Below are 17,884 nucleotides of genomic sequence, written 5' to 3'. Positions count from 1 at the left end.
CAGAGACAATCAGCATTTGAAAGAAAAGGAAAAGGTTAACTGTTCTTCTCTTCAGAGACAAATCCAGTGGCAACATGCTAACTTACTGTCATCAGGCACGTTCTAGCTTTTTTCTTAAGTATTTTTTCCATTTCACCCTGCAGAGGTCTGGAATTTGAAAGGGCAGACTACAGCAGAGGGATTGCTATTTACAATGTACTACGTTAGTGTATCAGCCACCCACACAGCACTTGTGTTATTTTTCTTCCACAGTGTGTGATTAAAAAATTGTTTTTCTTTTCAGAACAGAAACATAACTCATCATCATAGGCCCCATAACTAGTTCTGAATAAATCCTTTTATTTAAAAAAAAATGTAAACCTTCAATCAATTAAAGACGAAATTTGCTTTGAAGGTATTTGAGACCCCTCTTACTTGCTTTCCAGGTACATCCGAGCAAGCAAATATTTATTCAAAACATTTGTAGAAACAGAAAGCACTATGAACATTCCTGTGAAGTATATGGGCGCTCTGAAGGGGAAATGAGAAGTGAATAACAAGGTGAAATTCATGGGCATTTCTGCAGTGGGCTGAGCTGGGGGTAAAGGGCCAATGGATCTGTATAACATTGAACTTGTAGTCCCTCCCTGGCCTGCCCCCACAGTGAAATTCTGTGCTGATCAAGACAGGAGAGCCACAGATATGCTATTACAGTGTCAGTGAGGTGCACCAGCCCCTCAACACAACACCTGCCATGCATTGGCATTCCTTCACTATGACAGATTTTCACTCTGTTCTCGTCTTTCTGTCATAGGTTGCAGCATGGCAAATGCACCTGCCTCAATTTCCCTTCCCTTTTTTCTCCCAGAAATAGTCCAAACAGCTTTCTGAGTACAAAGGGTCCTGGGGCTATTCATTTATTACAGAAGAAAGCCCTGCACATATAACCCATAACAAACCAAGTCCCATAACTTTAGTCAGAATAGCACATCAAATAGAGATTCACCATCTGTTACCATACTCCAGTAATGGATCTGGTATCCTTCACTACAGCAAACTTCTGACATCCCTCACTTTGCTCCAGCTCCCAGTATGGTAGTGTCACTCACCACACCCCACTCCACTACTGCTCTGGCGTTCCTCACCACATCCCAACTCCCCCAGTATGACTCCAGTGTCCCACACCTTGCCCCAGCTCTCCAGCACAGCTCTGGTGATCCTTACCATACCTCACTCCCAGTCTTCTGCTCTGGCCTTCTGCTTTCAGACTTAGCAGGTATTGCTCTTCCTTCTGCTGCTAGCCTTCTGAAGCCATGACTGTTTAGCTCACGAAAGGGCATCAGTAGGCCAGTCCCTTTTCAGGGTTCCTAGCCCTTTGTGGTTTTCAGTCTCTCAGCACTGGCTTTGCCTCAGGAAGCTCAGCATAGCAGCTCCCCACAGACTTCCAAATAATTCCTCTCCAGGTTCCAACTCCAAGGCAGCTCTCACTTATCCTTTTCCTGACTGTTACCAACTGCCCTGATTCACAGGGCCTTCAAAACTCACTGGATCGCTTCCCCCAGTCTCCTTAATCCTTTTCAGCCCCAGGTGTTGGCCTCACCCTCATAGCTGACTGAATCGGGAGCACCTGTTCTGGCAGAGGGGTGCTGGATCTGCTTCATTTACAGGACCCAGCCAAACTCTGGCAGTGATCTTAATTGATTATCTGTGATCACTGCTCTAGAAGACGGCATAGATAGTACATTTAAAAACAAAACAAGTCATTGCCAAATGTCTCATGGGGAAATTCGTGAATTTGGCTCTCAGAAGAATACAATTCATAACATTTAACTTGTATTAAGGGGTTCCTTTGTAAGCCCAAGATGTGTTATATGCACTTTATTAATTAAATATATATACATGTTATTTTAGAGAATAGGATGTCAATCATATTAAAATAAGCATCATTCATCCATTTATTAGCCCGATGTCTTAATTTTTAGTCAGAAAATACAGGTTTAGATTTATCCTAGAAGTCAACAGGATTTAACACATGTAAATAAGGGCAGAATAGGCATAGCAAAGTGTCTTTCTTACTTCAAAAACAATTGGACGTAATTAAGAATATTTTGGTAATATGTTAATATATTATAATTTATTCTTGGCACCCTTTTACATTCTTCCCCTACTTTCATCTTCCAGCCGTCTTCCATACTGATGTATGTTATCTCTCAATTCTCGTGCTCCAAATTTCCCACTTTCCCTTCAAGCTCCACCTCTCAAAACACATTACTTTTCTAAAGCCTTTTAATACACAGCTCTCCCAGATTCCCGCTCTACTGCCCATTCATAACAACTATCAGCCCATGTGTGGCTGAAATATTATCTTCTCTGTATTAGATTGCAAGCTCAACTGGAAAAATGTTTTCACGTATGTATCTTGCTGATGCTCATTTAAGAAATACTGGGTTTAAATGAAGTTCATGTGCTCCATACACATAGAATATTAATGTATTCCAATCAAATACACACACACACACAATAACAATGAACAACAGAACTTTGGGACTTCATAATTCACTATCCAGTAATAGAAAGGTAATTCACCCTTAGCAGTTTTTTGAGAGATGTCCCCCTATCAGAGAGGAGTTGAAGGACAGCTGGAAGATCTAGAAGAGGACAGAGAGCATCTGTGCTTACAGTCATCATTGGTGCCAATTGGAAAAGGGGGATCCCCACCCGTACATTGCAATGACTCTTGCACAAGCCTAGGAAATGTGGTGTGATATTGTGTTTGTCATTATCTGATAAAACCAAAGCCTTAAGGCACTTAAAATCTGTGCCAATGTGCTTATACAGAACAGCAACTCAGAGCGGAGTTAAAGATAAGGATACCAGTCTACTATATTTGGTACTGTTCCCAGCCAATAGTAATAAGGTCTTTCTGGAGCCCTGTTTAGTCTTAGAGCCATGGCATTTTCTCACATCCTTTCCCTCCTACAGCCTCAAGGAAGACATCTCAGAGGCTGCAGATTTGTCTGGAGATTGAGGTCTTTTCGAGGGGGAATCTATGGGAAACTATAGTTCGCGGGGAACTATATTTCTTTTTAATAGTTTTGGAGGAGGGCTCTGAGGGTTTCTCCTTCCTAGGAGAAGGTTGCACTGAGATGGAAGGAGCACTAGAAACTCCAAGGCTATGTCTACACTATAGCCTCTTGTGCCAAAACATATGCAAATGAGGCAAACTGTGGAATATTGCCATGCCTCATTTGCACAATTAATGGGGCTCTGTTTTTGCACAAGAGGCTTTTGCGCAAAAAGGAGCCATCTACATGGCTCCTTTTTGCACAAAAACCCCCGCTTGTGCAAGAGCCGTTCGTCTGCATTTTTTTCAGGAAGAACGGCTCTTGTGCAAGAGTGGGTTTTTGCGCAAAAAGGAGCTTAATTAATTATGCAAATGAGGTGCAGCGATATTCCATGCTTCACCTCATTTGAATATTTTTTGCACAAAATGGGGGCAGTGTAGACATAGCTCCAGAGACTGACATCTGGGAGGTCCTGACCTTGTTCTGAAGTGGGTTGTAGGAAATGTTCCATAATAAGGGATCAAAGTTTCACTTCTTCATTCCTGTGAGCATCTAAGATTTCAGGACTAGACAGAAGATGTGCATCTGAGGCACATGTGATTCCACCAGGCAGTGAACAACTTTGTCTGTCACTAAGTGTGATGGTTTCTTTACATGAAAGGCAGAATATAATGTTACACTAAAGAAGTCTTGATGAAATCAGTGTCTGTAATTCATTGCACAACTGCGTGCCCTGGAATAGTTAATATAATGCATTATATACCCCCAAATTGTATTTCTTCAAGAATGATATAACAGTGTAATATTACTTCCATCAGCCAGTATTTTTTGGTATCCAAGATGCCTTCTGATTTAATACACTCTTTTTTCTGTCTTGGTGGCAGTATAATTCTTTTCCTGGAGGCTCATCTCCCATAAAATTCTTGTTCAATCTCCTCTAATGAGGATCACAGGGATGAAAGAGCAAATTAAAGCAACAAGCAAGCTCACATGGCCTGCCTTCCTTCATTGACTTGGATCATTTCTGATTTGAGAAACAACTTCCCTTTACTGGTGTGAAAACAGATCTGCTAAAACGTGCTCCATTCCTCTCCCAGAACTTGTACATTTTCCATAAGATCCCTACTCATGCCCTGTGGCAGAGCAATACATGATTTTTAAAGCATTGTTTTTGACAGATCATGTGCTGAGATGGATTTTGGACAATGGCATTAGTGGCTGTGTGTGTTACCCAAGACCTCAGTTTTGCTAAGGGTAAGGCAGAAGGGAGGAAGAGAAGGGAATACAATCTTCCCTTTGGAAAGGAAAAAAAAAATAGCAACTACTATGTGACAAGATTCTGGGGTACTACTATCCTGTCCCGGGTGAAATGGAGCTTAATTTAATCTCTTCTCTCTCTTTCCTTGCCCATACTTTCAGAGAAATGGGTGGCTGCTTGGGGAGAGAAGTGGGAGACTGCCTTTCTTTCATAAGGAGTTAACATTTGCACAACCTATTCTACACCACAGTGGAATTGCTGGATCAAGTGCTCATGTCCAGAACAATATACACTTGGGCCAACGTATAGTGTACTGGATCCCTAACTCAATTCCCTGGTTCATCCCTCAACTTGAAAGTCATATCCACCTAAACAGTTTTCTTCACTTCATTCCTTTATTTTAAAGATGCTCTATGAACAGCTCTGCAGATTTGATGCCTTTCTTCTGGCTATAAAATACTATAAAATGGCGTATTATCAAACATGCCAGGAAGACTTGGAATACTCTGTAGTATACAGCCTCAAAATGTGCAGCATGTGCGAAAAGTGCACATTAAAATACATGTTGTCAACCAATTTCTAACTTTGTTTATAAAGTCAGAGGCATGATACTGCATTATAATAAGTTTTTGCATTTAAAATGGTAACCATTAAAAAAACAGTGATTATCAACATGTATTTGAGATGAGAGCTTAAATTAATGCAACAAGTAAGTTCAAATCGTGCAATGCTCAACTTTGACATGGGCAACAGCATCATACAAATGAGGACCCCACAGTGACAAAGATTAAGACCATCATTTGTAGTACGAACTCTGCTTTCTGACCTTTGATCCAGGAAGCATATGTCTATTTCTAACTGAAGCACTCTTACTGGAAGGAACAATGCATTTCTGCCATGGAATTTTGCTGAGAAAGTATAGCATTGTAAATCAATTTTCCTCTGGGATTGGAATACAGACTCTGGAATGTCTGTCCTGCTCCAGGCAAGAATACACAAATGGTCAGACATGGTACAGTTACCAAATTATTCAAAGAAGTTCAGTTAACATCTTACCTCTGAATTTAGTATGAAATAAGAATGTTTAATTTTAGGGAGGAAGAGAAGATAAAAGATACCTAAGAACTAGACACACTATGATTTTTGCCTTTTTCTTTTATTTACTTTACCATTTACACAATCGTGGGGAAAGTATCCTAACATTTTCTGAGATCAAGCGAATTGTACAAAATAAATGTTAAACATACACAGTTTATTGATTTTTTTATTTACATAGCTTTATTCTTTTTGCCTTATTTCTCTGCTTCCCAGGAGCCCTAGAAGCACTGCATCAGCCTCCAGTAAAGTTGTGTCCGTTTTTGCTCCTAAGAATCTAGATGTGAGTTCAAGGTCCACCAGTCTCAGACGCACTCTGGAGCCTTTCTGATATTTTCTGGGAGGAAAACAAACAAAACAAAATGTAAGTTCTGTTAAGCTCTAGATATACTTACATCTTCTAGAATCTCTGGCACTAAGGCACCGAGGCCTCCATTCATAGCTCTCTCACAAGACTGTCTTTGTAAGCTTTAACAAGTCACTGAGCCCTTCCATGTCTCATTTTATTGCCTGTCAACTGACATGGATAATATTTACCTCCATATTTGCAAGAGCACTTTGAGATCCTAGGATGGAAGACAGATGTGCAAAGTAATATATTACTAGCTTAAATTCCAAATAGATACTAGGGTCTTTGGCAAAAGGTAGTAGATAATGACATTTACAAAGGAATGATTCACTTTATTCTTTATGAAGTTAACAGCGTTATTGCGTTGCACTCACGAGTTTACAGATTACTGTATTTTATGAATAACAAAGTTGAAAGAAAAAATAATTTGCTTTTTTTGTTTTTTAAAAAACCTTTTCAATTAACTACTCAAGCAGCTTCATTTTTAAAATTTTGCAAGGCACTTGACAGCCTGGTGCAAAACCCACTGAAGTCAAGAAAAGACTTCCTATGATTTCAGTGGGTTTTGGATTAGGACCTTGCTCCCCAATTTCAAAAAATGATTAAAGGGAATTAGTATGGAAACAAATACATGTACATTTATGTTAACTTTCCTATTGCACTTTAATTATGTGCATGTACACAGTACTATAACAAGTCTGTATCAAGTACCTTAATATAGATTAGAAAAAGCACCTGTGTTCATTCCTTAAGAACAAGGGGAATCTTTTAAATAAACGTTTTCCTTTTTTTTGGACTGCATGGTTAAATTAATAGATGTGAATTATAGGCAGAGTAATTTTGGAATAATTTTCCTATTTCACCTTGTTTTAGGGGCACAATCCTAGTAAATGTTTGTGCTCATGATCTTAATAAAGGTTGTTGTGTAACGGTTGTTTTGATACCAGGGCCTACAAATTTACCATAATTGTGAGTTAATAAAATTTGATCCAATAAAAGATATTACATCATTCATCTTGTCTCTATAAAAAGTGAATAACATGCCAGAACTTTAAAAAACAAATGTTGAAAGGACAAGGTATCAAAGGAAGATAAACTAAATTCATCCAAACAAAAAATGACCACTGATATAATTTAAGGACTGTGTTAAGATTATTCTTGGTAAAACTGATATGTCAGAAAGTAGGGCTGATTGTTGTACAAAATGATGAGGGGGATGGACCATTTTGTCTACCATTTCCATTGTAGGTCTTAAAAAAAAAAAAAGACTTCTAGAAGAACAATTAGCCACTGGAGCAAGCTTCACCATGACCTGGGACCTCACACCTGATCCTGAGAGAGGTTCTGACCAGACTGGGCCAGAGAGAGGGACTCACATGACATTGCCTCCTCTACCAGCTCTTTCCCCCAAAAAAAGGACTGTTATTGCCATCATCTATATTATGTGAGAGAGTGTCAAATACAGGATTATTTCCCCCTCTAAAAAACTCTCTCCATCTAAAGGGAAAGAGAATAGGTGCTGTTGTTAAAATGAAATCCTTATTTAATACTTTACATGGGAAATGACTTAATTATGTTTCCTTCTCCCTGTGATTGGAACGCATGTACCATGACTACAGAGTGACTCGAGTTGGCAAATTTCTAATCACACAAAACCAAACACCTCTGCCCCATCTCTTCTCTGGGGCCCATCCCATGCTAACTCCATCCCCCCTCCCTCTGTCGCTCACTCTTTCCCACCTTCACTCCCTTCCTCATTTTCAATGATTTGGGACACAAGAGGCGGTGAGGGCTCTGGGATGGGGTCAGAAATGAGGAGTTCATGGTGCAGCAGGAAGCTCCAGGTTGGGGGAGCAGGCTGAGAAGGGGTGAGGACTCTGCAGTTGGCTCAGATATGAGGAACGCAGAATGGGGGTTCCAAACTGAGGCAGGAGTTTTGGAGTACAGTCTCTAGGAGGGAGTGTGGGTGCGAGACTGGGCTCAGGGCTGTGGCAGGGATTTGGGATGCAGCAGAGAGCTCCAGGCTGGAGCTGAGGGGTTCTGAGTGCAGAAGGGGGTTCCAAACTGAGGGAGGTGGTTTGGGGTGTGGGTTCTGGGTTTCAGTTTGGGTGTGAGAATGGTGGGCTCAGGGCTATGACAGGGCTTTGGGATCTGAGAGGGGATTCAGGTGGGGGCTCAGGGCAACGCTTACATTGGGCAGCTCCCTGGAAGCAACATGTACCTCAGCTCCTAGGTTGAGGGGCAGCCAGGCAGCTCTGCATGGTGCTCATTGCCTTCTCCCAGAAACCATGTTGCTGCTTGTGGGGAGACATGTTGGGAACCTTCCTTAGCCCTGATGAGCTGCAAACCAGAGTTTTAAAGGCTCAGTCAGAGCACCAGGGTCCCTTTTTGACCAGATATTCCAGGCAAAAACCCGACACCTGGCAACCCCAGGAGTGACATAGCATGTTTCATCTAAGGTGTGAACATCACCTTCCCTGCAGCTACTGCTCCTGTCTGCCAGAGACAACTGAGACATTGGGTACCTGAACTGAGAGCAGAGAGTTATAGCCTTATGCTTGATTTTTCAGTCTTAATGTTCTTTAAAAAAATATTGGCCAATAGTATGTCTTGACAACTGCTATAAAACCAAAAGGAAGAAAAATATATGTCTGGAAGGATTTTCTAAGTAGGTGATTGACATGAAAAACACATACAGTGAATGCTAATCAATAATAAGGGCCTAATTTGCATCTATACGGAATCCAGTTATCTTCAATGAACTCAGTCCAGGTGCAGCAATCCATGTTAGCTCCCACTGAGAGACTGGAAGTTACAATGGAGAACTATCAAAATGTTTTACTATATCTGCTGGTACATGCACTCCATTATTTGCAAGACTAATACAACATAAAAAGGGGAGGAAAACATCACTAGGTCATTGGTGACATTGCTATTTTCTGTTCAAAAAATAAAGGAAAATGGCTACTCAAGATACTTAGCATTTATTAAATATGGCTTATATCTTCACTTCTAAGTCTTAGGCAGGAAGCCTTTTGTCTGATTCTATCCTCCACAAATTTAGTATAATTTGCAAAGTCTCTTATAATGGAACATTCTGTCCAGAGGAAGAGACACATTTGTATTTTATTGGTTTACCTTCCCCCCCCCCCCCCCCCAAAAAAAAGGCAGTGGGAGCACTGAGTGCTCAACACTTGATAAAAGCAGGCCCTAGCTGACTCAAGTTGGGCACCCAAAATTAGTAAACACTTTGATAATGATACCAATCTTCTTTGAAAAGTGCTCTGAGAGCTACTGACGAGAAGCACTATGTAAGAGAAAGGTATTATTTTTGATACTTTCAGCCATAAGTAGTTCTTACTTTTAATGCATGCAAAACTGAACACTTATCAAATGAGATTAACTTTAACAACAGCAGCCAACTGAAGAAGGTTTAATGGGCAAGTCTACCTGTTTAATATATATGTACTCTTGAAAAGCTCATTGTTTTTGCCTTTCAAATCAGAATTTATGGTCTGACAGCTAACTACTAGCACTGTATAAAACAGTGGGAATGTCTTCAGAAAAACGAATGGAATTGATCTCTCTTTCATGAGTCATCCAAGACTATAGAAAGACTGTGCTGGAAAACAAATGTGATCTTAAAACTGAGTACTAGACTCGTATGTATTTATTTTGAGATGTGAAGATCCCACTGGGGCTCCTGGTCAATCCTCTGCAGGGTTATGATTTTTGTTGTTGTTGTCTACAGAGGAGTAAAAACAAAAATTGCTAACATGAGTCTAAAGAAATAACGGTAGTAAGCAAGTTCTTGAGTGATGTTGTGAGACCTAACCCTGATCACATTTTCCAGTAACAGTACCAATGAATGCAGTGAGGATTTTTATAGAACACTTTTAAGTGAAAATGAAGGTATTTTGACTGTCCCATGTCCCAAAACATGAGTAAAATAATACAATAAAACGAGTTATACAGGATCTATTGGAAAAAGCTTTCTTTAGCAAAAGATCAGCCTCTGGACTGCCGCTTTTCTCCGACAAAGCTCCGTGCTGAAAAAAAGCGGTGGCCATTTTTTTGCTAATGAAGCATGGGATATTTAAATCCCTACTTCATTAGCAATTTCGATCTGCATCCCTCTGCCGGCAGAGGCGTGCAGTCTAGACATACCCTTAAGCTGAATTATGCAGGATCAAGCCACTAGTTCTCCAGAACGGAGAGAATCTTAAAACTTACATATTAGCTACCAGATACAAACCTATTCCTTTTATACTGAAAAAGCTCCTTTTGATTTGATTACCATCATGATCCACTGACACCCAGATACTATAGTGATGGGTGTTTTACAAATGCAGACAGATAAGCCTGACCAAAAATATATATTATAAAAAAGTGAGTCTTATAAATACAAATACTTACAAATACTTTCCCTATGTTATACTTCTCACAGCTGTGAAGTTAATTTAATTTACCACAATGTCCCACAAGAATGCTTTAATCTCCCATTGTAGAATTATAAACAAGACTATTTGCTCATGGTAAGATTTGTAATGAACATTGCCCAAGTTCCCAGACATGCCTTTAACACATATTTGTAATGAAAGTCAAGTAATTGTATTATGGTGAAAGCATCACAGTTGCTTCAATAATTTGAACATAAATTCCAGATTCTTTGATAATTGGATTACGTGTGATTAAAGTAAGTTTTCCATAATCACAGCACACCTGCTTACAAAGGTGTACAGAAAAACATCACCTTAAAGCAGCTGACACAACTGTCAATTTATGTAGATATAAACATTTGCCTTTGTGACAGATGTTCCCTACAGCTAAGAAACTTCAGCATAAAAGATCAATGGAGGGTGTAGAGAAAGAGGAAACATGAATACTACTTGCAGTAGTTTCCCATCAGACAAGTTTAGAAGCAAGGGCAAATGATAGGTTGCTGCAGGCATGGTAATCATACATAAAACCCATCATTCTATCTAAGACACCAAAGTATTAATTCTTAAAACAACTGAGGTTATCCTGTGTTTAAGGTAGAAGCTTTAAGAAGAATCCAGAGACAGAGCAGGCATTTTGTTACGTTCAACACCAGAGAACTGTCCAAGAAAGCACAAAATACTAATGGAAAAGGACAGGAATTGTCCAACTTTCTTTCTCTCCTTTTAAAAAGGGGTTGTTTTCTTTTAAAGTGATGTCAGTGGCTATGTCCAAGAGCATTCCATATCAGGACAAACTGTGGGTAGGAGACAGGAACACGGAGCCTCTCTCTTAACCCCAAGTGCTATTTGTGTTTGTAAATCATTCCAATGTTTGTCAACTTTGCATTGTCAAGTGAGAATGCTGAACCCACATTGAAATAAATAGTTTTCTTCCATTCCAAATCAAACTGCCCTTCAATGGTATAGATTTCCTTTGCAAACATTTAGAAAACTCAAAACAGAGAAAACAATATAATTTGGAAGTAAGTTCTAAGGAAAAAGAATAGTACAACTTCTTTATAATTTACTTCCCAAATGAAAAACAGAAGGACATAATCAGGTAGATGAAAATTACTTTGAGTTGAGGCAGCCTCTAGAATAACTAATTTAAATCCCCTTGATGCTGCAAGCCCTACTTCTTGCACAACCTAAGTCTTGCTCTCTTATCTAAAAAAGTTCCCTTTCCCTCCTTTCTAAGGGTATAGCTTTCAAACCAGAGCCGGTCTTTACCATTCCTCTGGTTGCAGCACAGCCCCCACCCCCATCTACATTCTAAAGACCTCGACGGGCTGACACTAATCACAGATTTCTTTTGGAAAAAAATTCTAGCCCTTTATTTAGTAAAGACATTTCTGAAAATACAAACTGACTGCTGAAACTCAAACCTTATCAATGATTTTTTTTTACTAATGGTCATGTTCCCTTCTATAGCCACCAATGGTTGTCCTTTTGGACCTGTGAAACTTCAATTTTGGATGAAGGACTTCAGATCAATTCCCAGTTTTGGAGGCAGGACTATGTGGGCTGCCAGCCAGTGCAGGTGCTAGAGCTGCCATAAATTCCTTTTGAGCTAGCTACCTTATGATTACTTTTCCTTAAACTATTTTGGCAACTATTCCTAGGTTTCCGTTTGTCTCATAGTGGGAAACTGGCAACAGCACAAAGGTGCCTCATGCCTCAAACATCCTTCTACAGAAAATGACTCAGGATAGAAGTGCCCAAAAATTGTATCAATTCCCATTCTCAAAAAATGAAGACAGTATTGTCCACATATGGTGCAATCATAATATACACAAGTGGCTTATGGTGATGCTTTCTGGAATACCTCCAAGCTCTATAGTCTATAGGTAGCAAGGGATGTGCGTGTGTGTAGTCATTAGGATTAACCAATGAGCCTAGGTTTATCGGTTAATCGTGTAAAGGATTACATGCTAACATCCCTAATTTCTGTAGCCTTGAACAAAATGCAGGGAAATAACTGTTTTATTACTGATGCTGTTGAATTTCGAAGGAACTGAGTGAGATCTTAAAGAGAACTTTGCAATGACAGTTAAATTAGAAGCATTTTCTTGCAAATATTCTCAAACAGGTTGTTCCTCCCTTAACCAGGATTCTCTTGTCCAGCATCATCTGTGGTCCGACGGGACTACTGATGTTCCTGGACCACAGAGCGTACATATAGGGAGATCTGGCCATCTGGCTAGAGTGTGGTGAGAGGGGCTGCAATTCAGTGGGGAGCCCCATGTTGGGGGTAGAAAGGGGAGTGGGTAGCACAGCGGGGAGTTCTGGCCCCAGCAGCTAGGCAATAGCAGGGCTCTGGTCCCAGAGCTCCAGCCCTGCTGGCGGCCAGGGAACTACAGTCCAGGGAGTCACAGCCAGCTGGGCAGCAGGGGGGGAAGGGACCTCCCCCTGTTCTGGCAAATCCCCTCATTCGGAACCAATGAGGTCCCGAGGATGCCAGACCTGGGAGGTCCAACCTGTACTCGATACCAGGCTCAAACCTTAACTGCTGAAGAAGAGGAGCTGGCTATGACATGGGCATCCAGCAATCATCCCTTCATAATGCCAACCATAATAAATTTCAAAGAGCTAAGGGTGAACCAATCAAGCAATACATGTTTGCTGCTGATGGTTTTTAAACAGTCACACTAGTGAACTGGAGAAAGTCACTTAAGCACCTGGCTTCAGAGACTGTTGCGGTGATAATCTCACTTAAGAGCAGTAGCTTCTTTCTGCTAGTGTAGAAAGAATATTTTCTTCCTTTGGACTACTTCATTCCAAATTGAGAAATCATCTGGGACCCGAAAAAGCAGGAAAGGTTGTTTTTCTTCTCCAGATTATGAACAAACAGGAAAATGAAGATGACTGAGTTAGCTGCAGAAGCCAATATTTTAAGTTTCTCATGTTGACCTCAATGACCGTCAATTTAATTTTTGTTTTTTAAATGTATTTACTATTTTAACAAAAACAAACTTAATTTAAAAAAAATTGAATGTCTAACTAAATTCAAAAATTCTTATGATTGTTTTGTTAAAATATTATATGTTTGCTATTGAAGAAAAATATCCAGAATACATTAACATTGTTGTTTTAGTTAAATAAAACAATTTAAATGTCTGGTGATATTCTCCTAATGTAGCATGGAAAGAAAATCCTTCAAATATTCATGATTAAACTGTTGAATTGGAGATAGCTCACCTCTCAATGACTTCATAAATATCTGCTTCAATTACCTTTGGTAAATGAAATAACCAAACAATCATGCATTTTCTGATATTAGCTATAATACTAATCAGAAAAGTTTTCAAAATAAATCATTGTTTAAAAATGTATAGTGTATATCTTCTAAAATGTAACCTACATCTATCTCTGAGTTGTGAAGAATACATATTAAGGTTATAACGACCAACAAAAATGCACTTTTATGTAGAATACCATGATTAAATTTAGTCTTCCTGACGAGTGATTTAAATTATGATTTAAATAATGATTTAAAGCAATTTGATTTAAATCAAATCCACCCTGCAACCAGAAATGGAAGCTGCCATCTATGTAAAATATAACATTTTCCAAATGATCATATCCTTCTGTTTTATTCTGATTCTCAGGCTATGCCTTTTGCTTTCGTACCAGAACTTTAAGTCTGTTAAAAACATTTTTTTTTCTTCCAAATCAAGCAAAACCACAACCTCTCACAGAAGACTCTTCTGGATACCAAATTTCAATATTTATATTTTAGCCATTTTCAATGTTGCCCTATTTAAAAAAAAAAACTAAAAATATTTTACAAAAAAAAGGTGGGGATTGGAGGTTTTCAACCCATGATCAAAGAGCTCGGGGAAAAAGTTCAAATATTTAAGACATTACCTCTAGACAGAGTTTAAGATTTGCAAAGCAGATTAGTATGTGCAAATCAGGGGTTACAACTTAAACCATTCTGTGAGTCTAACTATACCATTTGCTACCAAGTGACTAACACTCACCTCAAAAAAGATATTTTGGCCTTGGAAAGGGCTCAGAAAAGGGCAACTAAAATGATTAGGGGTTTAGAACGGGTCTCATATGAAGAGAGGTTAAAATGACTGGGACTTTTCAGTTTAGAAAAGAAGAGACTGAGGGGGGATATGCTAGAGGTCTATAAAATCATGAGTGGTGTGGAGAGGGCAAATAAAGAAAAGTTATTTATTAGTTCCCATAATAGAAGAACTAGAGGACACCAAATGAAGTTAATGGGTAGCAGGTTTAAAACTAATAAAAGAAAGTTCTTCACACAGCGTGTAGTCAACCTGTGGAACTCCTTGCCAGAAGAAGCTGTGAAAACTAGGACTATAATAGAGTTTAAAAGAGAAGCTAGATAATTTCACGGCAGTTAGGTCCATAAAAGGCTATTAGCCAGGAGATAGAAATGGTGTCCCTGGCCTCTGTTTGTCAGAGGCTGGAGAAGGATGGCAGGAGACAAATCGCTTGATCATTGTCGTCGGCCCACCCTCTCTGGGGTACCTGGTGCTGACCACTGTTGGCAGACAGGCTTTTGGGCTAGATGGACCTTTGGTCTGACCCAGTACGGCCGTTCTTATGTTCTTATTACAAGTGTGCAATTTCTTGTCTATTCATGGGAAGCAGGAGTATGTCATTCTCTCTAGACTCTAAATTATGGTATAATGACCACAGTATTTTTTCAATCATTCAATATATAAGAATTTAACATGGCCACTTGTTAAGCACTATGTACAGTAAAACTCCATTAGTCCGGCATCCAATGCTCCGGGACTCCTGATGGTCCGGCACCATCAGGAACCCGGAAGTGCTGGGGCAGCCGGACAGGCTTCCCTCATTCAGCTGCTGCTGAAACTGACCAGCAGCTGAATCGGGGAAGCCGGGAGCAGAGCAGCTGGGGTGCTGCCGGGTTGGTCTCGTAGCGCTGCCCCTCGGGGCTGCGGGACCAACCGGGCAGCACCCCAGCTGCTCTTGGGGACTCCTGGGGCAGAGCAGCTGGGGTCCTGCCGGGTTGGTCCCACAGCGCCGTCCTTTGGCGCTGCGGGACCAACCCGGCAGCACTCCAGCTGCTCTGCCCCAGGCATACCCAAGAGCAGCTGGGGTGCTGCTGGGTTGGTCCCGCAGCCCCGAGGGGCAGCGCTACGGGACCAACCCGGCAGCACTCCAGCTGCTCTGTCCCAGGCATCCCCAAGAGCAGCTGGAGTGCTGCTGGGTTGGTGCCGTAGCGCCGCCCCTCGGCGCTGCGGGACCAACCCGACAGCACCTCAGCTGCTCTATTGCAGGCATCCCCGATTCAACTGCTGCTGAAACTGACCAGCAGTGGCTGAATCAGGGACGCCTGGGGCAGAGCCGTACTATCATAAGGGGGGGCTATGAGGGGTCTGGGGTGGCATCCCCTCCCACTCCACTCCAGACCCCTCATTGCCCCCCCCCCTTCTGGTAGTCCAGCATATCTGATAATCCGGCACCCCCTGGGTCCTAAAGGTGCCGGATTATCGGAAGTTTACTGTAATCACAAGATGCCTTTGCCATTAAAATCATTAAACAGTTATTTTAACTTAAAGCAAAAAGGCGTTTATTCCTAGGAAGGTTACAAAATGACAACTGGAGAAATGGGGGCACTTTACATACTGACTTAATTTACTCCACACTTTTATAAACTGATTTTAAAAGTGCCTGCACAAAGTCTCCTCAAGAATCATCTATTTCACTTCATAAACATGTAATATTGCTACCATGAAAGGCAAATAGGACATCTCAAATAAGCATATTCAAAATAAAAATACTCTGTTCTGTCTGGGTTTTTTTTGTTTTGTTTTTTGTTTTAACTTCAAGTACTTTCCCTGAAGTGATCTTTAAGAAGCTAAACAGATTTAACCCCAGTCCTTGTTATGTCTGCTCTTCCATCTACACTCTTTCATACCATATGCTGAACCAAAAGAGCCTGCCTGTCTGATCTGGATAGGAAAAGGGCAATTAAATCTGGTTTTGTGTTTCTGTATTAAGAGCATGATTTAAAGACTTTCCTTTGGAGAGGTTTTTGACATTCTTTCCACAGACATTTTTTAATATCTGCCAATACATTCTAGTGATGATTCTCAGAGATTTAAATACAGGGAATCTCTCTAGCTAGGTCTTTGATATAAATATATTAAGTAATGCAAAGCACAATGAAGTCAAGGCTAGGTCTAAACCACAGTATCCAGTGTCCATACAGAATGCTGTGGGAAAGTCTGATTTTGCTAGGCAAATTAGCTGTATTTCTGTCTTGAGACTGTCAAATTGTTTCTTCTGAAATTACTAATGAAAGTGTGTTTATTCCAATCTCTCAATACAGTGCAGTTTAAGATTTTCTATGGTTTCTGGCCACTTCCTACTTTAAAATGTCAACTTTATCATTGCTGTTCAAGTACAATAGTAATCTGAACTCCACCTGTAGCTATGCAAATAGTTCCTTACTAAAATGCAGTTATTCGTAACAGAACTTCTGATTTAGTAGAGTAAGAAATAAACATATTTATGTTTCATTGTCAGGAGTTTGTTCTCAAATTATAAAATGTTCAGAGCTTTGTCCTGAGCCCTGCTTCCGCCCATTTGCTCTAGCGACAGAGAGGAATCATATGCCTCAGGGCAACCACATCTTTATTCCCCTCTAAGGTATAGCAAGGGCACTGACTCTCAGGCTTCTGGTTCTCATGTCAACTCTGGAGTATAGACATGTGTCTCTCCCAATCAGGGTGATTCCAGGTTGTGCGGTTCTCTGCCTTCCCTGTGTTTCTCTCACCAAAAGGCAGTCTAACTAAACAGGCCTGATTGTTTTCTTTTCAGAGACTAACAGAATTATTGCCAACAGTTATGAGTTATCACACAGTGCTGCCTGTGCAAACATTTTATTTTTAAGGTAAAAGCACTACAGAGAAAACAATAAAAGAACCTACATACATTCTAATAAACTCACCAATTTACTCTTAATATGGGTTCCTGCAGTCAAGTCCTTCATCCTCCTCAAAGGGGTCTCTTTTGTGGTCAAAAAGTCATAATAAAACCAGGGCAGAACTAACAACAGTCATATAGGGCCTCAGTAGGCCAAGTCCTTCCAACACTTCCCTAAAGACTGGGGCTCTCTGTGGGCCACAGGTCCTGCCCATTTGTTAGATCAGAAAGAAGTCCCCAAAGCCTGTTTAAAACCAGACTATTTACCCAAAATTCTTTGTCTCTTAGTCCCTGGAGAATCTCCTTTGAAGAAGTATATGCAGACTTCTCTGGGGGTAGTTTCAAAAGGCTTATAATTAGAGGAATTACATTAGCAAACCCACTTCTCCTTAAGGCTGCCAGATTTCTGATTGCAGAAAACCAAACACACTTGCCCTTCTCCTCTTCCTCCCTCTCTTCCTGACTTGCTCATTTTCATTGGGTAAGGGGTTAGAGTGTCGAAGAGGGTTAGGGCTCCTGCTGGGGTGCAGGTTCTGGGATGGGATGAGGTATTTTGGGTGCAGAAGGTCACTCTAGGCTGGTGGGTGGGACCGAGGGATTTAGATTGTGGGAGGGGGCTTTAGACAGGGGCAGCGGGATTTGGAGGTCAAGAAGCAGCTCCAGGTGAGGGGTAGGTTTGAAAGGTTTGGAATGGGAAGGAGTGCAGGCTGGGAGGGAGTTACAGTAC

At 40.6% G+C, this 17,884-nt stretch overlaps 1 protein-coding gene across 1 annotated transcript in view; it reads right to left on the bottom strand.

Annotated features, from left to right (window-relative positions):
• Positions 1 to 347: 347 nt before the first annotated feature.
• TPD52 (tumor protein D52) overlaps positions 348 to 17,884 on the bottom strand; it is a 215,740-nt gene continuing 198,203 nt past the window's right edge. Inside the window, exon 7 of the mRNA XM_075920480.1 lies at positions 348 to 5,734. Within this exon, the coding sequence (XP_075776595.1) occupies positions 5,581 to 5,734 (154 nt within the window). The 3' untranslated portion in view covers positions 348 to 5,580. The remainder of the gene's footprint in view (positions 5,735 to 17,884) is intronic.

Source organism: Pelodiscus sinensis, chromosome 2 (assembly GCF_049634645.1).
Source record: "Pelodiscus sinensis isolate JC-2024 chromosome 2, ASM4963464v1, whole genome shotgun sequence".
NCBI lineage: Eukaryota > Metazoa > Chordata > Testudines > Trionychidae > Pelodiscus > Pelodiscus sinensis.
Note: the sequence above shows the minus strand (reverse complement) of the source record. Positions and strands in the feature narration are given on the sequence as shown.